Here is a 26,161-nt window from a genome sequence, read left to right on the forward strand (position 1 = left end):
AAATAAAGACAACGTGTGAACGGCTGGAGGAAGAATCAGTTAAATATCTAGCTGAGAACACTCTGTCACACATGGAGAAGTTTAAAAAGATCCTCAGACGAGTGGCTCAACTGAAAAGTGAGAGTCGGAAAGCTTTGACTGAAGCTGTAACAGGGAAAGGGGAGATAGATGAACTGGTTAACGTCTTCAGACTCACTGCGACCCCTGAAGAGGACAGAAAGTTAACAGCCTCCATCCTCCAGTCAGCTGATCAGTGCCAAAAGATGAAGAATGAACTGTCAGCGTTTCCAGGACAGTAAAGCTGCAGCGTGAAGAAAAACATCCAGACTCATGTCCAACATCTGCAAAGCCTGATCTGTGAGCTCAGCCTCTAAATGTAAAGGCTGCTGAGCTGAACTCCCTCCTCGGTGTTTAATGTGGATCTGCTGACTTCCTGTCCTGCAGGAACACGATCAGTAGAACTCACTTTACTGAGTGGATATATCTGGAAGTTCCCATCTCCCACAGAAAACTCTGCTCCTGAACTGAACACTGTGGAATTTAAATGAAATGAAGGTCAGAGCCCCTCCAGCAGTCTGAGGACATGAAGCTGTTACTGTGATGTAGAGACAGAGCTCAGGTAAAACCTTATGAAAGATAAACTCTGAAACTCTGGATCCAGTCCAGGTTGACAACACTCAGCTGAACCGATGCCATGGTTACCGTCTTGTCAGGACCCGCCCTACTCTGCTTCTGATTGGCTTTCAGATTGTTTATAATAGGCAGCTTTTTTTGTTTTGGACATTGCACATTTGTTTTTTCTATAAATAAACTGCATCACATGTTGTGCACAGAAACATTTGTCAAAGTCTTTTCATTTGTTGTTGTTATTTTTCTGAACATTTTAAACTAATTATGCATGAAGAGACATCGAGCTGTCCGCAGCGTCACCAGGTGACTCCTGCCAACAGACCTCGTGCTGCACACTTCATGCAGCGGGGGGCGGTGTGCACCTTTAAGAGCCATTATTGTAATCTGCCAGTGAACCAAAGGAAGAAGAAGTGGTGACGTCCTGACTCCAGCAGCCAATAGCAGCGGGGCAGGAAGTGACGCTCAGCTGGTGAACAGCTTTTTGGGGCAAAGCTTCAGTAAAGTTTCCTCAGATGTGCAGAACCTGCCGCCTTCTTCATGACTGCGCAGGTGAGTTTCACGAGGCCTCAGCAGAGACACAGCTGTTCTCAGGACGGCCGCGTGCTGCGGGCTTTCCTGCCAAACCACGCCGCCACCAGACTCCGTTCACATTTCCGCTTAATTTAACTCCGCTTTGCGAGCGGGACACAGCGTCCAGCGGGTGCAGATGCAGGTTTAAAACGCGGGTATCGAACAGTAACGTGACGCCGAAATGAAGCCAGGGATAAGTTTTATAATGCGGAATCATTTTCTACCTGTTGTTTAGAAAAGGCTGCTGGTGAGGTGGGAGATATTTAAATAAGAGGACTTTCAAATGGACACTGGCGGTAGCTGATAGCTGTCTGTCATGGCCGAGCAGTGTGACAGTGTAACTGGTGGCTGAATTAACTGGTGACAGACAGTCCCAGGTCTGTGGACCGGGTCTGTGAGTGTGGACCGGGTCAGTACCGGGCATAAAGAACACTGACACCAGTCAGACATCATGAACATTCGGACCCTTTCTTGATGTTCAGTGTTTAAATAGTCACCTCCATGATGAGTCCAGAGTCCTCTGAACTACCGAGCAGACTGGAGGGGTCCCTGTGAATCCATGAAGACGCATTATAAACACGCAGTGTTTCCTGCTTGGCAGGTCAGGGATCCTGAAGCCACACCTGGGACTGTCACCAGGTAATTTAGCCACACGGGGAAGATCCAGATCAAGTCGGACGTCTACAGACTCGGTGTTTCACCTGAGTAACCATCGGCTGTCTGAGGTCAGGAAGGGTCACCGCCGCGACTTCACTCAGCTTTTATTTCAAAATTAAATGGTCTAACCTATCAGGGAGCCTCCACCGGCTCCTCACAGGAAGTTCCTCCTGACAGACCATCTGAACCTGAGGTCAGGTCCTCGACTTTGCCCCCCGTGGTTTTGATTTCACCTTTATTTAGCCAGCAGACTGACTGAGAACAGATTCTGAGTTGCAAACTTGTGGTTACACATAATAATTTTAGGTACAGGTGTGAAGAAGATCCGCAGGTGAAAGTCGTCATCATGAGTGATGTATTAATGTGGAGAGAATATAATCACTCAGTCAGCCAATCAGAGGCTTCTAAAGCCATGACATCACTCTCTGGACCTCTTTATTAAACGTCTGACCGACGGAGTTCACATAAAGCAGAGTCATGTGACCTCAGCTGCCTCCTCATTGGTCACATCTGTCACAGCGGGGGCCCGGGGTCCTCATAAACCAGCAGCTGCTTTATTGATACGTTATTGATATAAACAAAGTTTTATTTATAATGTTTAATGACCCTTCAGAGCTCCCGTCCGTTTATCATCAGGACGCCATGTGACCAGGCTGATCGACCCTTAATTTCAACTCTTGATCAAATGAACTAATGACGTGTGACGGCGGTGTGTCTCCTCCAGGTGAGTGTGTTGTACTTCGCTAAGAGCGTGGAGCTGACCGGCCTGAAGGAGGAGGACATCGCCGCCGTGCCGACGCCAATCAGCGGCCTCGACCTGTGGAGGCTGTTGCTACAGCGACACCCCAGGTACTGCGACGCTGTGTCTCAATGACATCATAACAACTTGATTTAAATGAAAGTGGCGTTTGGCGGCTGCAGGGCGGAGACAGGATGAGACGTCAACACCCCGTGTCTCTGTGTTCAGACTCTCTCTCCTGCAGGGTCAGGTGGTGCTGGCCGTGCGTCAGCAGTACGTTGCCATCGGCGACCAGGTGGTGACCCTGAGAGACGGGGACGAGGTGGCCGTGGTGCCGCCGCTCAGCGGGGGGTAACCGGCTGTCAGACGGTAAGCTGCTTGCTGCTTCCTGCTGGACAGAAACTGATCAGGTCGTTGACGTCTGTGATGGCGCTTCCTGTCCCCGTTTAAAGAACCGCCTGCTGATTCATTCTGAGGCTGCGGACAACCAATCAGAGCGCTGCTGAGCTCACCTGGACACTCTCATGTTCTCAGATGGCCGAGTCGGCGGAGCGGAGAGACGTCTTCAAGCTGAGCCGTGATGGGCTGTCTGTACAGGAAGTGGTGGACGCCGTCAGCAGCCCGTCCTGCGGCGCCATTTCAGTTTTCATAGGTTCATATTTTATATTTCAGTGTTTCCGCAGAGCTTTTATTTTGAAATGTGGCGAACCTGCTTCTGTAAGTATTTAATGTTTGAAATAATTTCATGAACGCGCGTGTCTGCGTGCAGGTACGACCCGCGAGGACCAGGTGGACGGCAGGAAGGTGGTCGGTCTGGAGTACGAGGCGTACGAGCTCATGGCCCAATCTGAGTTCACCAAGCTGTGTGCTGACATCAGAGCGCGCTGGCCAACCGTGACGCACATCTGCGTCCACCACCGGCTCGGGTGAGACGGCTCCCTGACAGAACTTCCTCCACGCACTGTCAGTATCAGCTGAGGGGGGAGGAGCTCAGACTCACCTGTGACCTTCCTCCCTCAGGTGGGTGGAGGTGGGCCAGGCCAGCGTCGCCATGGCGATCTCGTCTCCTCATCGCCAAGATGGCCAGCAGGCGATCCAGCACTGCATCAACCAGCTGAAGGCCAACATCCCCATCTGGAAGAAGGTAACGCGTCCGAGCCTGCGTCCTGATGGCGTCCTGATGGCGTTCAGGCAGGCTCCTTAGCCAAACTAAAATGGGTCGCCTCTGTGAGCAGATCTGATGAGTCACGACAGCATTAACCCGTTAATAATGCCTGAACCTGACAGCCAATCAGAGGCAGAGTAGGGCGGGGCTTTAGTTCAAGTCTTCTTCACTGCTAAAGGAAAGCGAGCCCGATGTTCGTTTAGAGAGACCAGATGTGAAGCAGCGTAACGTCACCGGGATGTTTGCACAGCGGACGCATTTGTTCAGATACACGGTGTTAAAAAAGGCTCTGAGTTTATCTAACTGAAGCTAAAATGACCCTGAAACGTGCAGCCGGTCAGTAACTTTCAGCTGGTTGACACGTTTCCGTTCTCTCCCTGTGAACTCAGCGTGGGAAAGAAGTTGACCTGCAGGAGAGCAGATTCTGGTAGAGGTCACCTGCTGCCTAAACGTAGCGTTTCCTTTTACACAAATAAGATCATTTGCACCGTAAGTGTTGGTAGAAAATTCAGCAGAATGCAGGAAATAAAGAGTTTAATGCTCAAACTGATGTGCAGAGGTGGAAAGGAGCGAATTACAAGTACTTTTTAAAGTCGTTTGTATAATCTGTAATTTTACTTACGGCGAGCGGCGTCCGCGGCCAGAGGAGGGGACGACACATTTATTTAGCGTTGTGGTTTGCATCTGAAGCAACACGTTTTACATCCAATCAAAGTTCTGATGTTAACAAATAAATCAGACGATGAAAAAACTATTTATTGAACTTCCCAAAGTTCTGGTCTTGAAATGAAATCCAGAGTCCCCAATGTCCGAGTCCGAGACCAGACCGTCTAAAAGGGTCTAAAGACCGGTCTGGAGTCCTTCAACACTAACAGATGTGATGTCGTAAATTTAAAATGAGCTGCTTTTTACTTTGAGTGGAAAGAAAAAGGTGCCAGGTTACAATCTGGATGGTCTGCCTGCCTGATACTCATTAAATTATTGTAAGAAAAATGCTCTACATGGTGGTTAGTCTCTGATTGGTAACCTTTCATGCAGAACAACAGGGTCAACGTTTAAAAAGTTTGTGATTGAGTCACTTTGTGTTGTAAAGTGGTGAAGACACGAGGGCTCAGATTATGGTGGGACACTTCCTGCATTCTGGAGACATTTTCTGCACCAGGTTATGGAGGAAATGTCTTTATTTATATGAAGAGAAATAAAATGAAGGTGAATGTAACAGAATCTAATTCAGTAATCAGCTTTTGGACGATGCACTTTTGTTTCTTCTAGATTTCAGTTGCAGTTTCTTATTGTTTCATTTGTTATTTAGCATTTCCTGTTGCTGTTCTGAACATTTTTAATAAAAGCTTTCAGAAAGTGATGGAGACATCCTGACCTGTTTTTACTTGTACTTTAGTAAAAGTTCATCAGTATAACAGTACTTTTACTAAAGTACAATATTTTAGTACTCTTTCCACCTCAGCTAATATGTATCTGCATCGATATGTCACACCTGATGTCCTCACCTTCCAGCACAAAGCGGCGCCCGACATGTCGCGGTCTTTCTCTCGTTGCAGCAGACAAACGCAGGTTATCTGTACATGTAAGCGTCAGACAGACCCCTCCGTCTGCTCCTCACCTTTTCACCCCTGACCTGTCTGCGTGCCTGGAAGTGTCTATCACGATGTTTGATTATTGATGGTGTGATTCTGATCCACAGGAAGTCTATGACTCGCAGGACTCGAGCTGGAAGGAGAACGCAGAGTGTTCGTGGTCCAGCGGCAGGAAACTCTACCCGGACAAGTTGTCCACAGAGAGCAGTTGAGTGGAACTGAACACTGTTAATAAAGTTATTCTCTTTTGAACGTGTGACGAGCTTCCTGTTTCTCATAGGTTAGAGGTTAAATCTGTTGATTCTGTCGGTTAACGTTCATGTCGGTCGTGACTTTTTGGTCCAGAGTGAGACCTCCTCACCGTCGGCTGCTGCAGAGGTCCAACAGCAGCAGCAACATGTCATGTATCAGGATTACTTTTCCCAGTAACCAGTAGTGTAACGTACTACTTTTCTATAACAGTCATAATCAGTGTAACGCTGCGGTACTGAACGCACCGTCCTGGACTTGAATGTGTGAATGTCAGCAGCACCAGAGTCTGTTGTCCATGTCCACTGAGAGCCAAACACTAAATGAAGAATGGAGAACGACAGAGCGAGGCGTTCTTTCCACAGCTGTAAGCAGCTGATACCATTATTGTGTCACAGTCTAAGATGCAAAGAATATTATAATCCATTGTAAAGTCTGTGCGACCAGCAAAAAGCTTTCAACTGCGAACATTTCTACATCTGATTTATTGAATCTGCTGAAGCAGCACAGCAACGTGAAACTTGGAGAAAGAAACTCCAGCAGCTGCTGTCACTGATGCTCCGACTCATCGGGAGAGAGTTGCGTAATAGTAACGTTTTAGTGTATGGGATAATTATCAAATTATCTCTCTCTCTCATGAACACGCTGCACAAACCTGTCCAAAGTTTGAACATAGCTGGGTTGTCGAAATAGGAGACTCCTCCCTCTGCCCCGTCGCTCGCCACAGTTACGGTGTCATTCTGTGGGGAAACGCTGGAAAGTAATGTAGTAACGTAACGAGTAACCTAAGAAGTTACTTTAACTAAAGTTATTACTTTTTTAAGAAGTAGCTTATTACAATTTCTGGGTAACTAAGACGCACGGATCTTTCTCTCTACGCAGACGACTCTGCCCTGGTGTTTTCCCATGAGGGTAAGAAAGTTATTGAGTCATTTAAGGGATGAGTTGAAGACCATTAGCACTGTTTGGTTTGAAAATGAAGCTAGAGAACTCAGTATGACCTAGAAAGTTCCCTGAGTGGAGACTGTGGAGGAATTATTGTGAGCCAAGTTCAGGAGTGATGAAGACTGAACACAGCATGGTTCATTGAGCCAGCATACAGCATGTGAACACATCGAACACCAAATCTGAAGGACAAGATCTGTCTCGTACCTGTAGGTTTCTCTCTTAGCTGATCTTTAGCTGGCGTTAACGTAGAACAACTGATCTATCTGATGTTTACTCTCCAACGCTACGTCATAGTGGAATCTACCCATGAGCTGTACTCTAATCTGTGGAGCCAGTGAGTTCTTCTTTCTTGTAAGATTCCCAGAGAACACAGATATGTGCTGTATCTACCTGATCAGACTACCTGTTGTCTCCCTAACAACAGATGCATGAGAGAAATAACCAGAGCGGGAATGTCGGTGAACACTCGTGGGGTCAGCTAATGACTCCAAGCTTGACCTGTTTTACCTGTTCCTGTTACGTCCCCCTAAGAAATATCTCCAGCAGAGACAATATGGGTCAAAGGGTTTCTCAGAAGTCAGAGAATTAAATTTCTGGCTCGTAAGGCTAATTTTCTAAATAAAGATGTTAGTAACAGCCTCACTTTGTCTGATGGTGCATCGGAGATGACTTTCGCTGACTTGATGCTGCGGGGACGGCTATGAAAACGCCTCTGTTAATCGGACACGCTCTGCTTCGTGTGTGGAATTTGGATCAATGTCTGAACTCGCAGCAGAAGCGAGTTCCAACTTTGTGCAGCTGCAGAAAAGAAACTGCGTCGCCGTCCCAGAAAACTGTAGCCGGCTTGCTCCCACGAGGTTTTAACGTCGCGACAGGGTGACTCACCTTCAGATGCAGCAAAATAAACCAGTCGGGTTGATCTTTAACCTGAACAGCAGGACTTGCGTCGGCTCTTCTGAACTCAGGGAATTAAAACGGTTGAAAACAGGGTGAAACAGCTGAAAGTGAGACTGAGTCGAGGTGTTTTAGAGATTATTTTAAGCTCGTTGGGAACCCTCATGTCTCTTCAGAGGCCACAGGGCCACTGACAGGCTACCTGTAGATTTAACTTGGGATGGTGATCGAGCATGTGGTGGTTCTTTAATACTAATTAGAGGGAGTGTCTTTAACATGTGTGGCTCCTGGTGAGGGGGCCCCAGGTGTACATGCATGTATTTGTGCTGTGTTTATCTGTATATTAGAAGATGATTGTACACAGCGCCCCTTCAGTCATCTCTATCAGACTACAGTGAGGACCTCAGTGGAGATCAGGCTTTAGCTCTGCTGTGTGAACCTCCACAGTTCTGACGAAGGTATTTTGTCTGTGAGGATGAGAGTTGTATTTGCATTTATTCATATTACTGTCTAATAAATTATAAAACCCAGAATTTGAATACATGCAAAAGGATCTGTCTGCACGTGAGGATCAGGTTCTGTTGTTTTACCAGTTAAAACTTCACAATTTATACAGTCCAACTTGTATTTTCAAAGCACTGCTCCAAGACATGCAAACAAATTCTTTTTTATGAACAGATTTTATCGCCATTCTGAGAATCTTCACACACGTCTTTGATATTATTTTGCTGTTCCAATAATAACCCATCCACCACTGACTATAAATATACATGACAGTTATAAAATATACATATTGTACATATACGCATACACACACACGTTTATCTATACATTACTACATATACCAACACATGCATGAAATAAAATGATAATAGTATAAACTGAAGAGGAAAGTGTGACGTGTCATTAGAATTCATAACAAGCTGTTATGAGGTTTCCTGTTTTCTGCTGAACTAGAAAGTTTAGTTTCAAATTCTGTGCAAAATGAAATAAACCGGCAGAACTCACAACCGAAGAGACAATGAGGAGGCTGGAAAACCAGAAACTAGAAAGAGAAGTGATCGTTTCAGCGTGACCGAAACACAATGTTCTCTCTGCCAGCAGTCACATTAAAGGTCAGACACACGGCGGCGTCCTCTTCCTGTTTCAGCAACGCACAGAACACTACTTCCTGTCATGGGTCCAGTGAGCTGGGAGGATGAAACCGCAAGCTTCACATACTTCACTGATGCTTCACAGGAAATTGGATTTGTTTCAGTGACCACATCCGGTCCTCGCACACAGGAAACAGGCATCTAAAGCCTAATAAACTACACCCTGTAATAATAATAATAATAATGCTAAATAGGCTTAAATACATAAAATAAAAAGAGGGCTTCAAGAGTTATTGAACCACAATTTCATACCAGTCTTTAAATACAACAATACAACACAACGTTGCCTCAGAGGCGTGAAGTGTGAAACACGTGGAAGAGAATGATCACATCAAAAAGGGATGAATCCACATCAATAATGAACGACGTACTGATCTCTGACCAGTCTGTCATTGATGATATCTTGGACACATTGCAGCTCTGTCTCAGTCCGTCTCGAGGAGGGCCAGAGAATCCACCTGAGAACACCAGATCTAATCTGTTCTGAAGGAAGGAAATGAAGATGTGTGAAAATCCTTCCAATGCCACTTACAGCTGTGTTTCTGATGCCACAGGCAGGCTGCGTATCGCCAATATGAGCGTTATGTGTTGACGCTTTTGTGTAACCAAGTCAGGGCCGAGATATCAGGCTGAAACTGAGACCCAGGTTTATTGAAACCGCCCTCAGGCCCTGATCTGAAGTGTTTTCCTCACCTGTCAGTCGCAGTAATCTTTCCTCTAGTGAAACTCTGATTATACCTCTGACTCACCTGTGTGGGCGGGGCTTAGCAGGTGATTTCCTGAACAAAATGTTTTGTCCTGCAGCTCTGGGAGATATTTACTTTGTTCATTTAATTATCTGGATGTGTTAAAAACCAACACATAGGAAATACATAATAAAATACAATAAAGTGCATCTGATAAAACTGGATAATAAATAATTATAACAATTTATAAGTAATCATAAAGTAGCCCAACGCTAAGCTTTATCCCCGAGCCTCGAAGTAACAAATATTAAAGAAAGTTTCTCAGCTTTTATGCAGAATGTTTCTTATTTTTGTCATATTTATATATTGTCCTAGAGAAACCTTCTGTTCAACCCTCTGCAGGGGAGAAGACTTATTAAAGCTGACCCCCCTTTCTTTCCCTCTCACTGTTCTTTTACACACTTTAATGTTCACACGTTTCTGTCTTTGAAACATCTGTAACCTGCGATGGAGCTCGGCTCGCTGAGCTTTTATTTTGAATTTGCCCGGAAGTGCTGTGCCCGCGGTACCCAGCGTCCCGTGCTCAGCGTCCCCCTCCCCGGTTGGTCAGCTGACCGTCGGTCGGTCTGGTGACTGTCGAACTCCTGGAGCTCGCACTGTCACCTGGATACCAGCAGGCCGAGGCCGGTCTCTGTGTCCCCGTCACTGGAGCTCCTGACCCGCACTGGTTCCTGCCGTCTCCTCGCTGCCTCTTCTGGAGGCCCCGACAAGCCGAGCTCGTCGCGCCCACAGTCGGACTCTAACCCTCCGCTCCTCCGGTTGGTCCCAGTCCGAGGCCGGTGAGCTGGTCGACTCTCTCCCGAGCCCCCTGTGACCCCCTGCCGGCCCCCGCGGCCCGCCATGGCCCTGCTGGAGCTCGCCCTGCAGGGCCTCGCCGTGTTCGGCTTCATCCTGTTCTTCGTCCTGTGGCTGATGCACCTCATGTCCATCATCTATGTGTGAGTCCGGCTAGGCTAACACTAGCCCAGCGATGCTTCCGTTTCCTGTTTATTTCTGTGTTTTATTTCTCTCGAGATGAAGCATTTAAATGAAAATAAGTTTGGCTTCTCGGCGGGTTTGTGGCCGTGTGACAGCCGAGCGACGCTCCGTGTCGCGGCGGCGAGCTGTTGGGCGTGTTCCTGGGCAACCGCTAGCCGGTTAGCTCCAACACTTCCCTCCGCTCACCGGGGCTCCGCCGGGCTGCTGGGATCAGTTCAGTCATAACTAAGTCATTTTAAGATGATCCACATGTGACAGTTCATAAAGAAGCTGAAATTAGTCTTATTCCTTCGCACAGATCTTTATCACAAGGTCTAACGTTAACTCTCTCACGTCACGGCTGGTTAGCGGAATGAATTTCCTGTTTCCTGTTGACGCCGCATTACATTTTAAAAACAGCCGATTTAACCATATTTATGGTCAGCGCTCGTTGTTATGGCCTGATCAAACATAGCAAAGTAGGTTTATGTAGTAATACGAGTCGCTCTTCAATTCGGCTTTGATACAGTTCACCTAGTTTCACAGGATCCACTAACGTTCAAGTTTGTTTTGAAACGTTTCCTAATGATGCCGAATTACATTTGATAACCTGTCGGTTTAACAGTGTTTACGGTCTGCGGACGTTTGCGTGGTATAAAATAGCAAAAGTGCTTTTTGAAGTATTATAAATTGCTCTTCAGTTCGCGTAGTGGCACTATTTCAAGGGTTTTTAAAGAAAGTGTTTGTAGTTGACGCCGAATTACGTTTCAAAACCTTTCTATTTAACAATATTTATGATCAGCGGTTGTTGTTATCGCGGGGTATAAAATAGCAAAAGTGCTTTTTGAAGTAATATAAGTCTCTCTTATATTCGGCATTAATTTAATTCACGTAGTATCACTGGATCCACTAAAGTTCAAGGTTTTTAAAGACAGCAGGGTTTAACTTAGTCCACCGGACCAACTTTAACGTTTCACATTAACAAACTAATACATATTAAACTGTGGAAGGAATAAATGGATAATAATTATAAATACATGAACTTTAGTAATTTGGTCAAATGATGTCATGGATGGAGTCACTTGCTCTGTATTGAGTAACAGTTATTTCCGTTCATAATCAAGGCATCTTAAAAGTGACGTGTTTTGTGAAGGTGGTTGGAGGAATGCTGGTGGTTATGGGGCAACATGGGTTTCCAAACATCTCTTTCTTCATTAGTAGGTGTGACCGATTAAAGGAATTTGAAACCGTTTTTCAAATCAGATTTCAACACACATTTTAAGAAATTTAATTAGACCAAATGCAGCGTGGGAAGGCGTTGGCGTGAATGTGAGCAGGGACTTATGGATAATGACTTATGGATAATGACTTATGGATAATGACTTATGGATAATGACTTATGGATAATGACTTATTGCTTTGGGATCTTTGAATACCAGCAACCATGACCTGGGAATTCTTTGAAAAATCCAGGAAGCTGATTGAACTTTTGGAGTCACAGTAATCAGAATGCAGCATCTTCCTGTCGGCACGTTAATTAATTTATTTCCACAAATGCACAACGTTTCCAGGACTTTCCAGGTTTAAAACACCCATTATGTAATCCCCTGGGAGACTTAAAAGGATTATAGGATTTTAAAAGTATCCAGGACTTTTAAAGACCTTCCAGATCTTTCTTAAGACCTACTCTCTCTGTTCCAGGGGTGCAGATTTTATGTTATTCCTTTGAACATTATTAGTCCGACTGCAGCCTCATCTGCCATTCATTTAATTAACAGAGAACAGAATGAGGCTTTGAGCTGAAAATGTGAAGCGCCTGTAAACCACGTGACGGTCATCTGGTCAGCACTCCACACAGACCAGCTACAGCAACCCCAAAGGGTCAAACCTCAAACCCAATATCCAGCTGTGAGCAGGTGGAGAAAGGGCAGCTCAGCGCTGTGCTGTGTCATCAGTAATGTGACAGATCAGGTGGCACACAGCTATTTGGATTTGCAGCAAAAAAATCAGTAAATTTAGTGAATCTGGATTTTATGTTTTTCTAATAATTTTTATAGACTGAAAACCTGTAGAGCTGCAGAGTTGTGCTGTTTTCCAACAGTTTAGCAAATAAAGTCTTCATAGTTAGACAGATATCGTGATGTGTCATTCCAGGATTGTCTAGCGGTACATTAATTATCGCAGAATTGCTGTATCGTGCGATTCCCACCGCTACAGTAATTAATAAATCTAATCTATACTATTAACTGAACATTATACCTTTTATTTAAAGTCATAATATTATACTACTCATTTATATTAGTTCCTGTTCACAACGTGGCAAAATAAAACTGTATTTCTTCATTATTTAACTTTGTTCGAGTTGAGAAGTTTCAGAATGACATGAAAATGAAAAGACCGTTACTGATGTGATGGTTTCTGACCGCTCTGTCTGCTTCAGGCGTCTCCACCTCCACAAGAAAAGGTCAGAGGTCAAACAGCCGTTTGTGCAGCTGGCAGGAGTCTCTCTGCTGAAGCCTCTGAAGGGCGTCGACCCCAACCTGATCTCCAACCTGGAGACATTTTTTACACTGGATTACCCCAAGGTGACGCTAACTGCCCCCCATGCAGCCGATAAGCCCTCACTACCATCTTAACCCAGACTCCTACCACTGACTGCCCCGCCCCCTACCACGGACTGCCCCGCCCCCTACCACGGACTGCCCCGCCCCCTACCACTGACTGCCCCGCCCCCTACCACTGACTCCTACCACTGACTCCTACCACTGACTCCTACCACTGACTCCTACCACTGACTGCCCCGCCCCCTACCACTGACTCCTACCACTGACTCCTACCACTGACTCCTACCACTGACTGCCCCGCCCCCTACCACGGACTGCCCCGCCCCCTACCACTGACTCCTACCACTGACTCCTACCACTGACTCCTACCACGGACTGCCCCGCCCCCTACCACGGACTGCCCCGCCCCCTACCACGGACTGCCCCGCCCCCTACCACGGACTGCCCCGCCCCCTACCACTGACTCCTACCACTGACTCCTACCACTGACTGCCCCGCCCCCTACCACTGACTCCTACCACGGACTGCCCCGCCCCCTACCACTGACTCCTACCACGGACTGCCCCGCCCCCTACCACTGACTGCCCCGCCCCCTACCACTGACTGCCCCGCCCCCTACCACTGACTGCCCCGCCCCCTACCACTGACTCCTACCACTGACTCCTACCACTGACTGCCCCGCCCCCTACCACTGACTCCTACCACTGACTCCTACCACTGACTCCTACCACTGACTCCTACCACTGACTGTCCCGCCCCCTACCACTGACTCCTACCACTGACTCCTACCACTGACTCCTACCACTGACTCCTACCACTGACTGTCCCGCCCCCTACCACTGACTCCTACCACTGACTCCTACCACTGACTCCTACCACTGACTCCTACCACGGACTGCCCCGCCCCCTACCACTGACTGTCCCGCCCCCTACCACTGACTCCTACCACTGACTCCTACCACTGACTCCTACCACGGACTGCCCCGCCCCCTACCACTGACTGTCCCGCCCCCTACCACTGACTCCTACCACTGACTCCTACCACTGACTCCTACCACGGACTGCCCCGCCCCTACCACGGACTGCCCCGCCCCCTACCACTGACTCCTACCACTGACTCCTACCACTGACTCCTACCACGGACTGCCCCGCCCCTACCACGGACTGCCCCGCCCCCTACCACTGACTCCTACCACTGACTCCTACCACTGACTCCTACCACGGACTCCTACCACTGACTCCTACCACGGACTACCCCGCCCCCTACCACGGACTGCCCCGCCCCCTACCACTGACTCCTACCACTGACTCCTACCACGGACTGCCCCGCCCCCTACCACTGACTGCCCCGCCCCCTACCACTGACTGCCCCGCCCCCTACCACTGACTGCCCCGCCCCCTACCACTGACTCCTACCACTGACTCCTACCACTGACTCCTACCACGGACTGCCCCGCCCCCTACCACGGACTGCCCCGCCCCCTACCACTGACTCCTACCACTGACTCCTACCACTGACTCCTACCACGGACTGCCCCGCCCCCTACCACGGACTGCCCCGCCCCCTACCACGGACTGCCCCGCCCCCTACCACGGACTGCCCCGCCCCCTACCACTGACTCCTACCACTGACTCCTACCACTGACTGCCCCGCCCCCTACCACTGACTCCTACCACGGACTGCCCCGCCCCCTACCACTGACTCCTACCACGGACTGCCCCGCCCCCTACCACTGACTGCCCCGCCCCCTACCACGGACTGCCCCGCCCCCTACCACTGACTGCCCGCCCCCTACCACTGACTCCTACCACTGACTCCTACCACTGACTGCCCCGCCCCCTACCACTGACTCCTACCACTGACTCCTACCACTGACTGCCCCGCCCCCTACCACTGACTCCTACCACTGACTCCTACCACTGACTCCTACCACTGACTCCTACCACTGACTGTCCCGCCCCCTACCACTGACTCCTACCACTGACTCCTACCACTGACTCCTACCACTGACTCCTACCACGGACTGCCCCGCCCCCTACCACTGACTGTCCCGCCCCCTACCACTGACTCCTACCACTGACTCCTACCACTGACTCCTACCACGGACTGCCCCGCCCCCTACCACTGACTGTCCCGCCCCCTACCACTGACTCCTACCACTGACTCCTACCACTGACTCCTACCACGGACTGCCCCGCCCCCTACCACGGACTGCCCCGCCCCCTACCACTGACTCCTACCACCTGACTCCTACCACTGACTCCTACCACGGACTGCCCCGCCCCCTACCACTGACTGCCCCGCCCCCTACCACTGACTCCTACCACCTGACTCCTACCACCTGACTCCTACCACTGACTCCTACCACTGACTCCTACCACGGACTACCCCGCCCCCTACCACGGACTGCCCCGCCCCCTACCACTGACTCCTACCACTGACTCCTACCACGGACTGCCCCGCCCCCTACCACGGACTGCCCCGCCCCCTACCACTGACTGCCCCGCCCCCTACCACTGACTCCTACCACTGACTCCTACCACTGACTCCTACCACTGACTGCCCCGCCCCCTACCACCTGACTCCTACCACTGACTCCTACCACTGACTGCCCCGCCCCTACCACTGACTCCTACCACTGACTCCTACCACTGACTCCTACCACTGACTGCCCCGCCCCCTACCACTGACTCCTACCACTGACTGTCCCGCCCCCTACCACTGACTCCTACCACTGACTCCTACCACCTGACTCCTACCACTGACTCCTACCACTGACTGCCCCGCCCCCTACCACTGACTCCTACCACTGACTGCCCCGCCCCCTACCACTGACTCCTACCACTGACTCCTACCACTGACTCCTACCACTGACTGCCCCGCCCCCTACCACTGACTCCTACCACTGACTGCCCCGCCCCTACCACTGACTCCTACCACTGACTCCTACCACTGACTCCTACCACCTGACTCCTACCACTGACTCCTACCACTGACTCCTACCACCTGACTACTGTGTCTCTGCTCTGTGGCTACCACCCAGTTGCCCCAGCTACCATCTGGTTGCCCTAAGCTACTGTTTAACTACCCCTGACTACAGTAGAACCAAACCTGCCCCGTTCCAGGGGTTTGTACAGTAATTTGAACCTTTTTGTTTTGCAGTACGAGATCCTGCTGTGCGTTCAGGACCAGGACGATCCAGCTGTTGACGTCTGTAAAAAGTTGTTGGGAAAATATCCCAACGTGGACGCTCGATTATTCATCGGTGAGACTTTTGTTGTTAGACTTGTTCCGCTGTTGTCAACATCATCTAACAACATGTAACTCGCTTTTTGTTAGCGGCTAATGTTAGCATGTGTTGTTCTTCGGTTCTCAGGGGGGAAGAAAGTTGGAATCAACCCCAAGATCAACAACCTGATGCCGGGCTACGAAGGAGCCAAATATGGCCTGGTCTGGATCTGTGACAGCGGCATCAGAGGTCAGGACAGTCTCATTTTTACTGTCGACGCCGAGACACGTCCTACCTGCTAATGCTAACTCTGTGTTTGTGTGTGTGTGTGGCAGTGAAACCTGACACCCTGACAGATCTGACCAATCAGATGACAGAGAAGGTGGGATTGGTCCATGGGTTGCCATATGTTGCCGACCGCCAAGGCTTCGCCGCCACACTGGAGCAGGTAAAAGCTAACAAGCGAACATCAAGCTAAGTCTTCTGGCTGGCTTCCAGGTTTGCATGCGATCAAAACTTTTAGCAATCGCATAGCAATGCTAACGTCATGTTAAAGTATGTTTAGAACTAGCCTTTAAAGCTAATGAGGCGTGTGTATTTCGGGACGTCCCACCCTCGCTCCTACATCTCTGCTAACGTGACAGTTTCTAAGTGCTAACAGATGCTAATGCTAACCTGTGTATATAAGTGCTAACAGATGCTAATGCTAACCTGTGTTTATAAGTGCTAACAGATGCTAATGCTAACCTGTGTTTAGGTGTATTTCGGGACGTCCCACCCTCGCTCATCTCTGCTAACGTGACGGTTTATAAGTGCTAACAGATACTAATGCTAACCTGTGTTTATAAGTGCTAACAGATGCTAATGCTAATCTGTGTTTATAAGTGCTAACAGATGCTAATGCTAACCTGTGTATATAAGTGCTAACAGATGCTAATGCTAATCTGTGTTTATAAGTGCTAACAGATGCTAATGCTAACCTGTGTTTAGGTGTATTTCGGGACGTCCCACCCTCGCTCCTACATCTCTGCTAACGTGATGGTTTATAAGTGCTAACAGATACTAATGCTAACCTGTGTTTATAAGTGCTAACAGATGCTAATGCTAAACTGTGTTTAGGTGTATTTCGGGACGTCCCACCCTCGCTCCTACATCTCTGCTAACGTGACGGTTTATAAGTGCTAACAGATACTAATGCTAACCTGTGTTTATAAGTGCTAACAGATACTAATGCTAACCTGTGTTTATAAGTGCTAACAGATGCTAATGCTAACCTGTGTTTAGGTGTATTTCGGGACGTCCCACCCTCGCTCCTACATCTCTGCTAACGTGATGGTTTATAAGTGCTAACAGATACTAATGCTAACCTGTGTTTATAAGTGCTAACAGATGCTAATGCTAACCTGTGTTTAGGTGTATTTCGGGACGTCCCACCCTCGCTCCTACATCTCTGCTAACGTGACGGGGATAAAGTGTGTGACGGGGATGTCGTGCCTGATGAGGAAGGACGTGTTGGATCAAGCCGGCGGATTGGTCGCCTTCGCTCAGTACATCGCGGAGGATTACTTCATGGCTAAAGCCATCGCTGACAGGTTAGCGCGTTAGCATTAGCGCCTGTAGCTTGGCTGGTTTAATGTTTACAGCTGGTGTTTGATGATTCGTTGCTCCCCGTCTCCTCAGAGGCTGGAAGTTCTCCATGGCGACACAGGTGGCGCTGCAGAACTCTGGGTCGTACTCCATTGCCCAGTTCCAGTCCCGCATGATCAGGTGACCTCAGAACTCTTCATCTGATTGGCTGTTTTCATGATTCATACTTTTGTCTCCACAATAATGTCCATAATATATTATGATATATATTAAAGTGTAGGAATCGTATGTGGTATTTCCTTAATGTGTGTGTGAGTTATTTATATTATCATTTCAGTCACAAACAGGATTTCTGTTGAGCGTGATGATAATTAATAAGCGGGTTACTGTGTTCAGGTGGACCAAGCTGAGGATCAACATGCTGCCTGGGACCGTGCTGGAGCCCGTCTCCGAGTGCTTCCTGGCCAGCCTCATCATTGGCTGGGCTGCTCATTATGTGTTCAGGTACACGGCCAATCACAGGGCAGGAGCATGTTGCAGATATTATCACCTGCGGCAGGTGGAGTTCCCTCTGTGAGAGAACCCGTTCTGATTAATGACGTGATGGCCGCTTTTCTGTCACGACTATACTGTAATGTATTCATACTGTAACAGATGGGTAGAAACTAATAAACCTGAAATATTTATTGATCCCTGTTCGTCCTCAGATCAGCTTTAAACTGTGATCAGACTTCCTGTTTACATGGCGTTAAACATGTTAATGTGTGTGCTGCAGGTGGGACATGATGGTCTTCTTCATGTGTCACTGTCTCGCCTGGTTCCTGTCGGACTACATCCAGCTGACTGGAGTTCAGGTACTCACCTTCAACTTAATGATGTGACTTTTTCTTCCGGCAGAGGTCCTTGAAATCCTTGAAAGTTTGTGGATTTAATACTGTTAGAGATAGATCCACCGATCAGCCATAACTTTATGACCACTGTCGGTGGGCGGGATATATTACACAGGGCCCCCAGGGTTTTCAGACCCCGAGGTTTCTGCTTGGTCCTGACCTATCAAAAGGCGACAGGGTCATGATGCAGGCGGGGTGTGAAGGCTGGTCCGTGTGGTCCGGCCCCACAGGCGAGCTGCTGAAGAAGTTGGTGCTGGTTCTGATAGAAAGGGGTCAGAACACACAGTGAAGTCCGGGACCGCCCGGGTCAGGGCAGGTGGTCTTAATGTTCTGGCTGATCGTATCTCCCCGCACAGGTTTAGAGCTGTCACATTGTCGGACTGTGACTGGTTATTGATCGATGATGTCATCTCGCAGGGCGGGCCGCTGTGCTTCTCCAAGCTGGACTTTGCGGTGGCGTGGTTCATCAGGGAGTCGATGGCGGTGCAGATCTTCCTGTCGGCTCTGTGGGACCCGACCATCAGCTGGAGGACCGGCCGGTACCGGCTGCGCTGCGGCGGCACCGCCGAGGAGATCCTCGACGTCTAGTTACCATGGCAACGGGCAACTTCCTCATCCTCCTGGAGACCAGGATGAGGAGGAGACGAGAGAAAGAGACTGATGTTTGTTTTTGTTTTTTTATGAGAAAAACTGAAGAGTGTGTGTGTTGGTGTGCGCGCGTGTGTGTGTGTGTGTGTTTAACTATTTATGTTCCTTTTGGTGCTAAGCTGAATGATGCCAGAACAAGCCAATGAGAGTGCAGGGAGAGAGTGACGCATCGCACTGAATTGGCTGATCTTATATCGGCGCTGATCTCTGAACCAATCAACTTTAATGTTTCAGGAAGTCTGAAATAATAATCTGAGCTGATTTAAACACGACAGCATTTATACTATATACAGAATATTTTACTTTGAAAACCATGGGAGCTTTGATTCTGATGATTTTCAAGCTAAAACATCTGACTTCTCTGTCAGCAGGAAGTCGTCCGTCGTGGTTAAAGGGGACTCGACGGTTCCTGACTTGAGGAGGTGAATTATCTCCTTTCACACGTCTGGTTAGAAGAACAGCTCCCCGCTGGACGTCCGTGTGAAAACAGATAAAACCTCAGATACAATGTGAAGCGACCGCTCGGCGAGCGAGGAGAGGCTCGCTGTCTCCGCCGTTCTGCTGATGTTCTTCATGTGAACAAATACATTTCATTGAAAGAGAACCGCATTTCCTGAAGGTGAACAAAGAGGAGACATTTTCTTTTAGATTTGTAAAGAAAACGTGTTTGGTCATTTAAAAAGCTCACAAATACACGATTCTGTGATCTTGTAAGTGTGACGCAGAGAATCTCATGTTTACCAGAACTTTAGAACAAATTATATTTAAAAGAAACATCTTTCGGATTCAGCTGGGTCTGGACCAGAAACCTGGATCCTAATTCTGAAAAGCAGTCAAGAGAAGAAGAAGAAAGTCTTAAAAACTTGTCTGAATGTGTTTCTGAAGGTTGTGATGTCACAGTGATGTCACAGTGTGTTAGAGCGAAATGTCCGGTTTCTGGTTTTTAAATTTGACAAACGGACTTTGAACCCGAAGCAGGACTGAACGGATCAGTATTCTGACGTTTAACGGTCGCGATATTTCAAGTGATTCACAGAACAAACAAACACAGGACCAAATAAAGAAAGAAAAGAGACCGCCACATTTCTGACCTTCTGTTGTGAGTCTGAACGCTGCGTGTGCGAGCGTGTGCGTGCGAGCGTGTGTTTTTTAAAGCCGTGTTGCTTCACTGTTAGCCCTTAGTTGTTAGTGTAGCCCGCGAGGGGGGGGGTTTGGTTGATGACCTCAGCTTCGAGTCGGATGAACCCCACCCCCCCATCATTGCCGTTGTCCAATAGGATCCTGATTTGTTTATTGTTGTTGTTTTTTTTAATTCCACTGACCTGCTGTAGTCTGAACCGACCAATCACAGTGGAGGATTGTGTCAACACAGGAACAATAAAGTTTTATCCTTTGAAAGCTGAACCTCAACGTGTCGCTTGCTTGTTGTACATTTCCAAACGATCTGATTGGCCGGCAGGACAGACGGTGGGCGGAGCTTTGCAGAAACCGAGGACAGCCATTGGTTGTCGGATGATTTATTTATTCAGTGATTCATGCTACAACTTCCTGTCACGCTTTCAGAATAAATAAAAATTCAACAAACGTTTTGTTTCTGAATCGAGCACAGACCCCCCCCCCGCCATGCACAGGATTAAAAAATATTTCATATAATAACAGTCCCACCTGCTCCCACAATGCACCACGAGTACTTTACATTCATCAGCAGAAACATTCAGGGTTTGTTTTCTGCAAAGAGTCGAACGAAATCAAAGGAAACCTGCGAGAGGATTTAAAACTCACACAGGAGTTTCAAATAAACATTTAGGAAATATTTCTTCTAGTTTTATGTTTTTCTGTCTTCATGTTCCAAGTAACAGTACTTCACATTACATACTAACATGTACATACATGTAGTAAGTGTGTAAAATAAACAAGTATTTAACATTGTACAGTGTAACAAGTACTGCAGTACGTCAAAGTATTTCTAAAACATTACTACACCTGTAAAGTACAACAAGCTCACAAACATGTTATATACAAGTACGTTATGTTACAGTACTACATAGTATTTTTACATGTAGTGTACACAAGTAGAATGTTACAGGTAATTTCTTATAAATCAGGATACCAGTTAATGTTACAATAATTCCACCATGTGTAAGATACTACATGTATAACAAGTATTTTAACATGTAACAGGTAGAAACTTGCACACTGGAAGTATTGTAAAGTCTAAGAACTAAGTGTGTAACGTACAAGTATATAGCAAGTATAATTACACTTTATTGTACTTTTTACTCTCGTCACTTCCCGACACATGTAAACGTTTGTTGTTATTTAGACTGTTTCTACTTACAGTATGTGAAAGAGTTGCATAACAAGTACAAAGTAAAACAGGTTTGTTTGCAGCGAATCAGCAGCAGCGCTCAACAACAACAACAACAACAACAACAACAAACTTGTTACTTGAAACATGTGAAGACATGAAAACATAAAATGTTCATAATTATATGTGACAATAATTTGGTTTGTGTTTCGGGTGGCAACTTAAACTCGTAAGAAGTAAAAACCTGAAAGCCCATCAAAACAGGAAATGACACCGTAATGTGAGAATGAGTTGGTCCAATCAAAAGGCACGCTAACTTTGGCTTGGTTTGACCCCGCCTCCTTCTCCAACACTGTTTACAGAAGACTTCAAAATCACTGAATTAAATTAAAAAACTAGTTTTGAATCTTTTCGCTGTAAAGCCGCCGCCTCCCTTCGTACGTCCCTCAACATTTAACCAGAGGTCAGAAGGCAGACGGGGAATCGGCACTTCCTGTTTTTAGTGGCTTGTTTCCTAAAATCAGTCAAAGTGAAAATAAAAACCTGAAGCTGCAAAAATAATCTAAAAAAACAGGAGCTGGATTTAAATTAAATATTTTTAATAGAAAAAAGAAGGAGGGACATTTGAAGATGAACCAATCACAGCTCAGCTTGATATAAACACACGCACAATATATAAATACACACACGCAGGTACGACAGGTGGGCGGGACGTCTAAAGCATTATCTCATGTTGTACAGTATAAATACATTCATGATTAAAAAACCTTCCCAAAAAATATTTACCAACAGTACGACGTGTGACAAAAAATATTTTTAACTAAGTGAAAAAATTCTACAAAACAAACCCAAAGTCAGATCAACAAGACCCGCCACCGGCCCTCCACCGGACGCCACGTATAAAACCCAGCAGGATCCAGAAAAATAAGGCACAGAGGAAGGTTGAGATCGCAGCCACCTAAACATCTACAGTAATAATAGTAACAACAACAACAACAACTTCAGCCAATCAGACGGTGGCAGAAAGTGCCGATGAGAAAGGCACTGAAGACTCAAAACGTTCAGAAAATCAGTGAAACTTTGAAGAAATAATAAAAACATTAATGTCATGATGGAAAATAAAGTTACAGTGAAATATGAAACTTTACAAGACCGAACTTTGTCCATGCTAACTTTAAATATTAAAACAAAATATATATTAGATCTTTCCATCAGTTTGGGCTTTTGGAGAAACAGCAGGTTTTATTTTGAAAATCCTCATTTTAACTTTATAAAGATCACATTAACTTAACATTTAGACAATAAAAAGTTCCACTCACATCATGAACTTTTTGTTGGGAATCCACTACCCATGATGCCATTTGCTACTGGGCATTCAGTCTGCTCAGGAATGTGCTCTGTAACCCCTGTAACCATGGCAACGCCTCCTCGTGTCATCGCCCGTCACTGTGATGTCACCGTGATGTCAGAGTGTTTGTAGGCACAGAAAGCTCGGTGGCAACGGGAGGTTTCGTATTGGTCCGATTGTTCCTGCCATAAGCCAATCAGAAGCCTTGAAGTCTGGTTGGTCAGATGGTGGGTTTGGAGAAGGAGACTCGAAGGTCAGGGGTCAGATGGTGGGTTTGGAGAAGGAGACTCGAAGGTCAGGGGTCAGATGGTGGACACGAAGGTCAGGGGTCAGATGGTGGACACGAAGGTCAGGGGTCAGATGGTGGACACGAAGGTCAGGGGTCAGATGGTGGACTTGGAGAAGGAGACTCGGAGGTGCTGGTTGTGGTCCAGCTGGTGGTCGTGTAGAGCAATCAGAGCCTCGATGGCTTCCTCCACAGACGCCAGCTGCATCAGCGCCATCTTCCTGTCCTTCCTGTGACAGCCGGGAAGTGACATCATGAAACAAGGAGGAAACACACGGCAGCCATGTTGTAGTTTTTAGCTCGTCTGACAGACATGTTGGTTAACAGAAAGTGTTTTACTCACTGGAAGAACTTGAAGGCCTTCACCGTGAAGCCGCTGGAGGTGAACACGTCCTTCAGCTCGTCCTCGCTGACGGCGGAGCTGCGAGACGAGAAGGAAGGCGTTAACACCTGGCGGAGTTAGAGAAACACTCCCTGTATAAACACTCTGAGTGGAGCTGAACCTACGGGATGTTGGACAGGTGCAGCGTGGCCGACGGCGGGAAGATGTTGTTGAAGTTTTTGGATCCGGGTTTTTTGAAGCGGTGGAGGGCGGAGCCTGAGAAGTCCCGGGTCAGCGCCTGTTCCTCCTGCCCCGCTCCCCCGCGAGGCAGCTGCACCACCGGGTGTTTGGACAGCATCACCCGAATCACGTTACCATGGAGACGCTGGCCATTCAGGTGACTCATCGCTGTCGGGGGAGGGGGGGTAAATCACAAACATCATTTAGTCGGCGGTAAAACGAACGTGTGTTGAACATGTGATCTATATGTTTAATATACACAGCAAATACATACGTATACAGGATCTCACAGAGTGAGTTCACCCTCACATGTTTGTAAATATCTGATTCTATCTTTTCATGTTCAACACTGAACAAACGACAAACGACACTTTGCTACAATGTAAAGTAGTGATCGTGCAGCTTGTGTAACAGTGTAAAGTAGCGAGCGTACAGATTGTGTAACAGCGTAAAGTAGTACAACAGTGTAAAGTAGTGAGTGTACAGCTTGTGTAACAGTGTAAAGTAGTACAACAGTGTAAAGCAGTGAGCGTGCAGCTTGTATAACAGTGTAAAGTAGTGAGTGTACAGCTTGTGTAACAGTGTAAAGTAGTACAACAGTGTAAAGCAGTGAGCGTGCAGCTTGTATAACAGTGTAAAGTAGTGAGTGTACAGCTTGTGTAACAGTGTAAAGTAGCGAGCGTGCAGCTTGTGTAACAGTGTAAAGTAGTGAGCGTGCAGCTTGTGTAACAGTGTAAAGTAGTGAGCGTGCAGCTTGTGTAACAGTGTAAAGTAGTGAGTGTACAGCTTGTATAACAGTGTAAAGTAGTGAGTGTACAGCTTGTGTAACAGTGTAAAGTAGTACAACAGTGTAAAGCAGTGAGCGTGCAGCTTGTATAACAGTGTAAAGTAGTGAGTGTACAGCTTGTGTAACAGTGTAAAGTAGCGAGCGTGCAGCTTGTGTAACAGTGTAAAGCAGTGAGCGTGCAGCTTGTGTAACAGTGTAAAGTAGCGAGCGTGCAGCTTGTGTAACAGTGTAAAGTAGCGAGCGTGCAGCTTGTGTAACAGTGTAAAGTAGCGAGCGTGCAGCTTGTGTAACAGTGTAAAGTAGCGAGCGTACAGATTGTGTAACAGCGTAAAGTAGTACAACAGTGTAAAGTAGTGAGTGTGCAGCTTGTATAACAGTGTAAAGTAGTGAGCGTACAGATTGTGTAACAGCGTAAAGTAGTATAACAGTGTAAAGTAGTGAGTGTACAGCTTGTGTAACAGTGTAAAGTAGTGAACGTGCAGTTTGTAGAACAGTGTAAAGTAGTGAGCGTGCAGCTTGTATAACAGTGTAAAGTAGTGAGCGTGCAGTTTGTATAACAGTGTAAAGTAGTGAGCGTGCAGCTTGTATAACAGTGTAAAGTAGTGAACGTGCAGTTTGTAGAACAGTGTAAAGTAGTGAGCGTGCAGCTTGTATAACAGTGTAAAGTAGTGAGCGTGCAGTTTGTATAACAGTGTAAAGTAGTGAGCGTGCAGCTTGTATAACAGTGTAAAGTAGTGAGCGTGCAGCTTGTGTAACAGTGTAAAGTAGTGAGCGTACAGCTTGTGTAACAGTGTAAAGTAGTACAACAGTGTAAAGTAGTGAGCGTGCAGCTTGTATAACAGTGTAAAGTAGCGAGCGTGCAGCTTGTATAACAGTGTAAAGTAGCGAGCGTGCAGCTTGTGTAACAGTGTAAAGTAGCGAGCGTGCAGCTTGTATAACAGTGTAAAGTAGCGAGCGTGCAGCTTGTATAACAGTGTAAAGTAGCGAGCGTGCAGCTTGTATAATAGTGTAAAGTAGCGAGCGTACAGCTTGTATAACGGTGTAAAGTAGCGAGCGTGCAGCTTGTATAACGGTGTAAAGTAGCGAGCGTGCAGCTTGTATAATAGTGTAAAGTAGCGAGCGTGCAGCTTGTATAACAGTGTAAAGTAGCGAGCGTGCATAACAGTGTAAAGTAGCGAGCGTGCAGCTTGTATAATAGTGTAAAGTAGCGAGCGTGCAGCTTGTATAACAGTGTAAAGTAGCGAGCGTGCAGCTTGTATAACAGTGTAAAGTAGCGAGCGTGCAGCTTGTATAACAGTGTAAAGTAGTACAACAGTGTAAAGCAGTGAGCGTGCAGCTTGTGTAACAGTGTAAAGTAGCGAGCGTGCAGCTTGTGTAACAGTGTAAAGTAGTACAACAGTGTAAAGCAGTGAGCGTGCAGCTTGTATAACAGTGTAAAGTAGTGAGTGTACAGCTTGTATAACAGTGTAAAGTAGCGAGCGTGCAGCTTGTATAACAGTGTAAAGTAGCGAGCGTGCAGCTTGTGTAACAGTGTAAAGTAGTGAGCGTGCAGCTTGTGTAACAGTGTAAAGTAGCGAGCGTACAGATTGTGTAACAGCGTAAAGTAGTACAACAGTGTAAAGTAGTGAGTGTACAGCTTGTGTAACA

The 26,161-nt window shown here is 47.1% G+C and overlaps 3 protein-coding genes and 1 pseudogene across 4 annotated transcripts; 3 read left to right on the forward strand and 1 right to left on the reverse strand.

Moving 5' to 3' along the window:
• Nucleotides 1-1,059: 1,059 nt before the first annotated feature.
• Nucleotides 1,060-3,248, forward strand: LOC119914876 (molybdopterin synthase sulfur carrier subunit-like). Of its 2 annotated transcripts, none has more exons than XM_038734422.1 (4): nucleotides 1,060-1,179; nucleotides 2,582-2,706; nucleotides 2,825-2,965; nucleotides 3,131-3,248. In XM_038734422.1, exons 1-3 carry the CDS (start codon nucleotides 1,168-1,170, stop codon nucleotides 2,949-2,951), a joined length of 264 nt encoding a protein of 87 aa, XP_038590350.1. In that variant the 5' UTR covers nucleotides 1,060-1,167; the 3' UTR covers nucleotides 2,952-2,965; nucleotides 3,131-3,248. The 2 variants fall into 2 exon arrangements, with proteins under 2 accessions (XP_038590350.1, XP_038590351.1); XM_038734423.1 differs by having other exon boundaries at nucleotides 3,049-3,190.
• On the forward strand, nucleotides 2,847-5,612 carry LOC119914872 (molybdopterin synthase catalytic subunit-like). The gene is made up of 5 exons (XM_038734417.1): nucleotides 2,847-2,965; nucleotides 3,131-3,248; nucleotides 3,366-3,522; nucleotides 3,617-3,740; nucleotides 5,464-5,612. The coding sequence occupies exons 2-5, from the start codon at nucleotides 3,131-3,133 to the stop codon at nucleotides 5,566-5,568; spliced, it is 504 nt and encodes a 167-aa protein (XP_038590345.1). The 5' UTR covers nucleotides 2,847-2,965; the 3' UTR covers nucleotides 5,569-5,612.
• A 4,207-nt stretch (nucleotides 5,613-9,819) lies between these two features.
• ugcg (UDP-glucose ceramide glucosyltransferase) lies at nucleotides 9,820-20,627 on the forward strand. The gene is made up of 10 exons (XM_038734405.1): nucleotides 9,820-10,285; nucleotides 12,745-12,889; nucleotides 16,032-16,134; nucleotides 16,246-16,347; nucleotides 16,434-16,546; nucleotides 17,512-17,690; nucleotides 17,779-17,865; nucleotides 18,082-18,189; nucleotides 18,461-18,539; nucleotides 18,993-20,627. Exons 1-10 carry the CDS (start codon nucleotides 10,188-10,190, stop codon nucleotides 19,161-19,163), a joined length of 1,185 nt encoding a protein of 394 aa, XP_038590333.1. The 5' UTR covers nucleotides 9,820-10,187; the 3' UTR covers nucleotides 19,164-20,627.
• Nucleotides 20,628-21,019: 392 nt separating this feature from the next.
• The window catches only part of LOC119914855, a 92,624-nt pseudogene continuing 87,482 nt past the window's right edge, over nucleotides 21,020-26,161 (reverse strand).

This window comes from Micropterus salmoides, unplaced genomic scaffold (genome assembly GCF_014851395.1).
Source record: "Micropterus salmoides isolate LMB-PRFRI ecotype aquatic unplaced genomic scaffold, ASM1485139v1 Ms_hic_scaffold_20, whole genome shotgun sequence".
Lineage (NCBI taxonomy): Eukaryota > Metazoa > Chordata > Actinopteri > Centrarchiformes > Centrarchidae > Micropterus > Micropterus salmoides.

Coding starts and splice junctions, on each gene's coding strand:
- ugcg (XM_038734405.1), top strand. CDS start 10,188: ATGGCCCTGCTGGAGCTCGCCCTGCAGGGCCTCGCCGTGTTCGGCTTC. Junction 16,135..16,245: donor GGACGCTCGATTATTCATCG/GTGAGACTTTTG, acceptor TTCGGTTCTCAG/GGGGGAAGAAAGTTGGAATC. Junction 16,348..16,433: donor CTGTGACAGCGGCATCAGAG/GTCAGGACAGTC, acceptor TGTGTGTGGCAG/TGAAACCTGACACCCTGACA.
- LOC119914872 (XM_038734417.1), top strand. CDS start 3,131: ATGGCCGAGTCGGCGGAGCGGAGAGACGTCTTCAAGCTGAGCCGTGAT. Junction 3,523..3,616: donor TGCGTCCACCACCGGCTCGG/GTGAGACGGCTC, acceptor TTCCTCCCTCAG/GTGGGTGGAGGTGGGCCAGG. Junction 3,741..5,463: donor ACATCCCCATCTGGAAGAAG/GTAACGCGTCCG, acceptor TCTGATCCACAG/GAAGTCTATGACTCGCAGGA.
- LOC119914876 (XM_038734422.1), top strand. Junction 2,707..2,824: donor TTGCTACAGCGACACCCCAG/GTACTGCGACGC, acceptor CTCTGTGTTCAG/ACTCTCTCTCCTGCAGGGTC.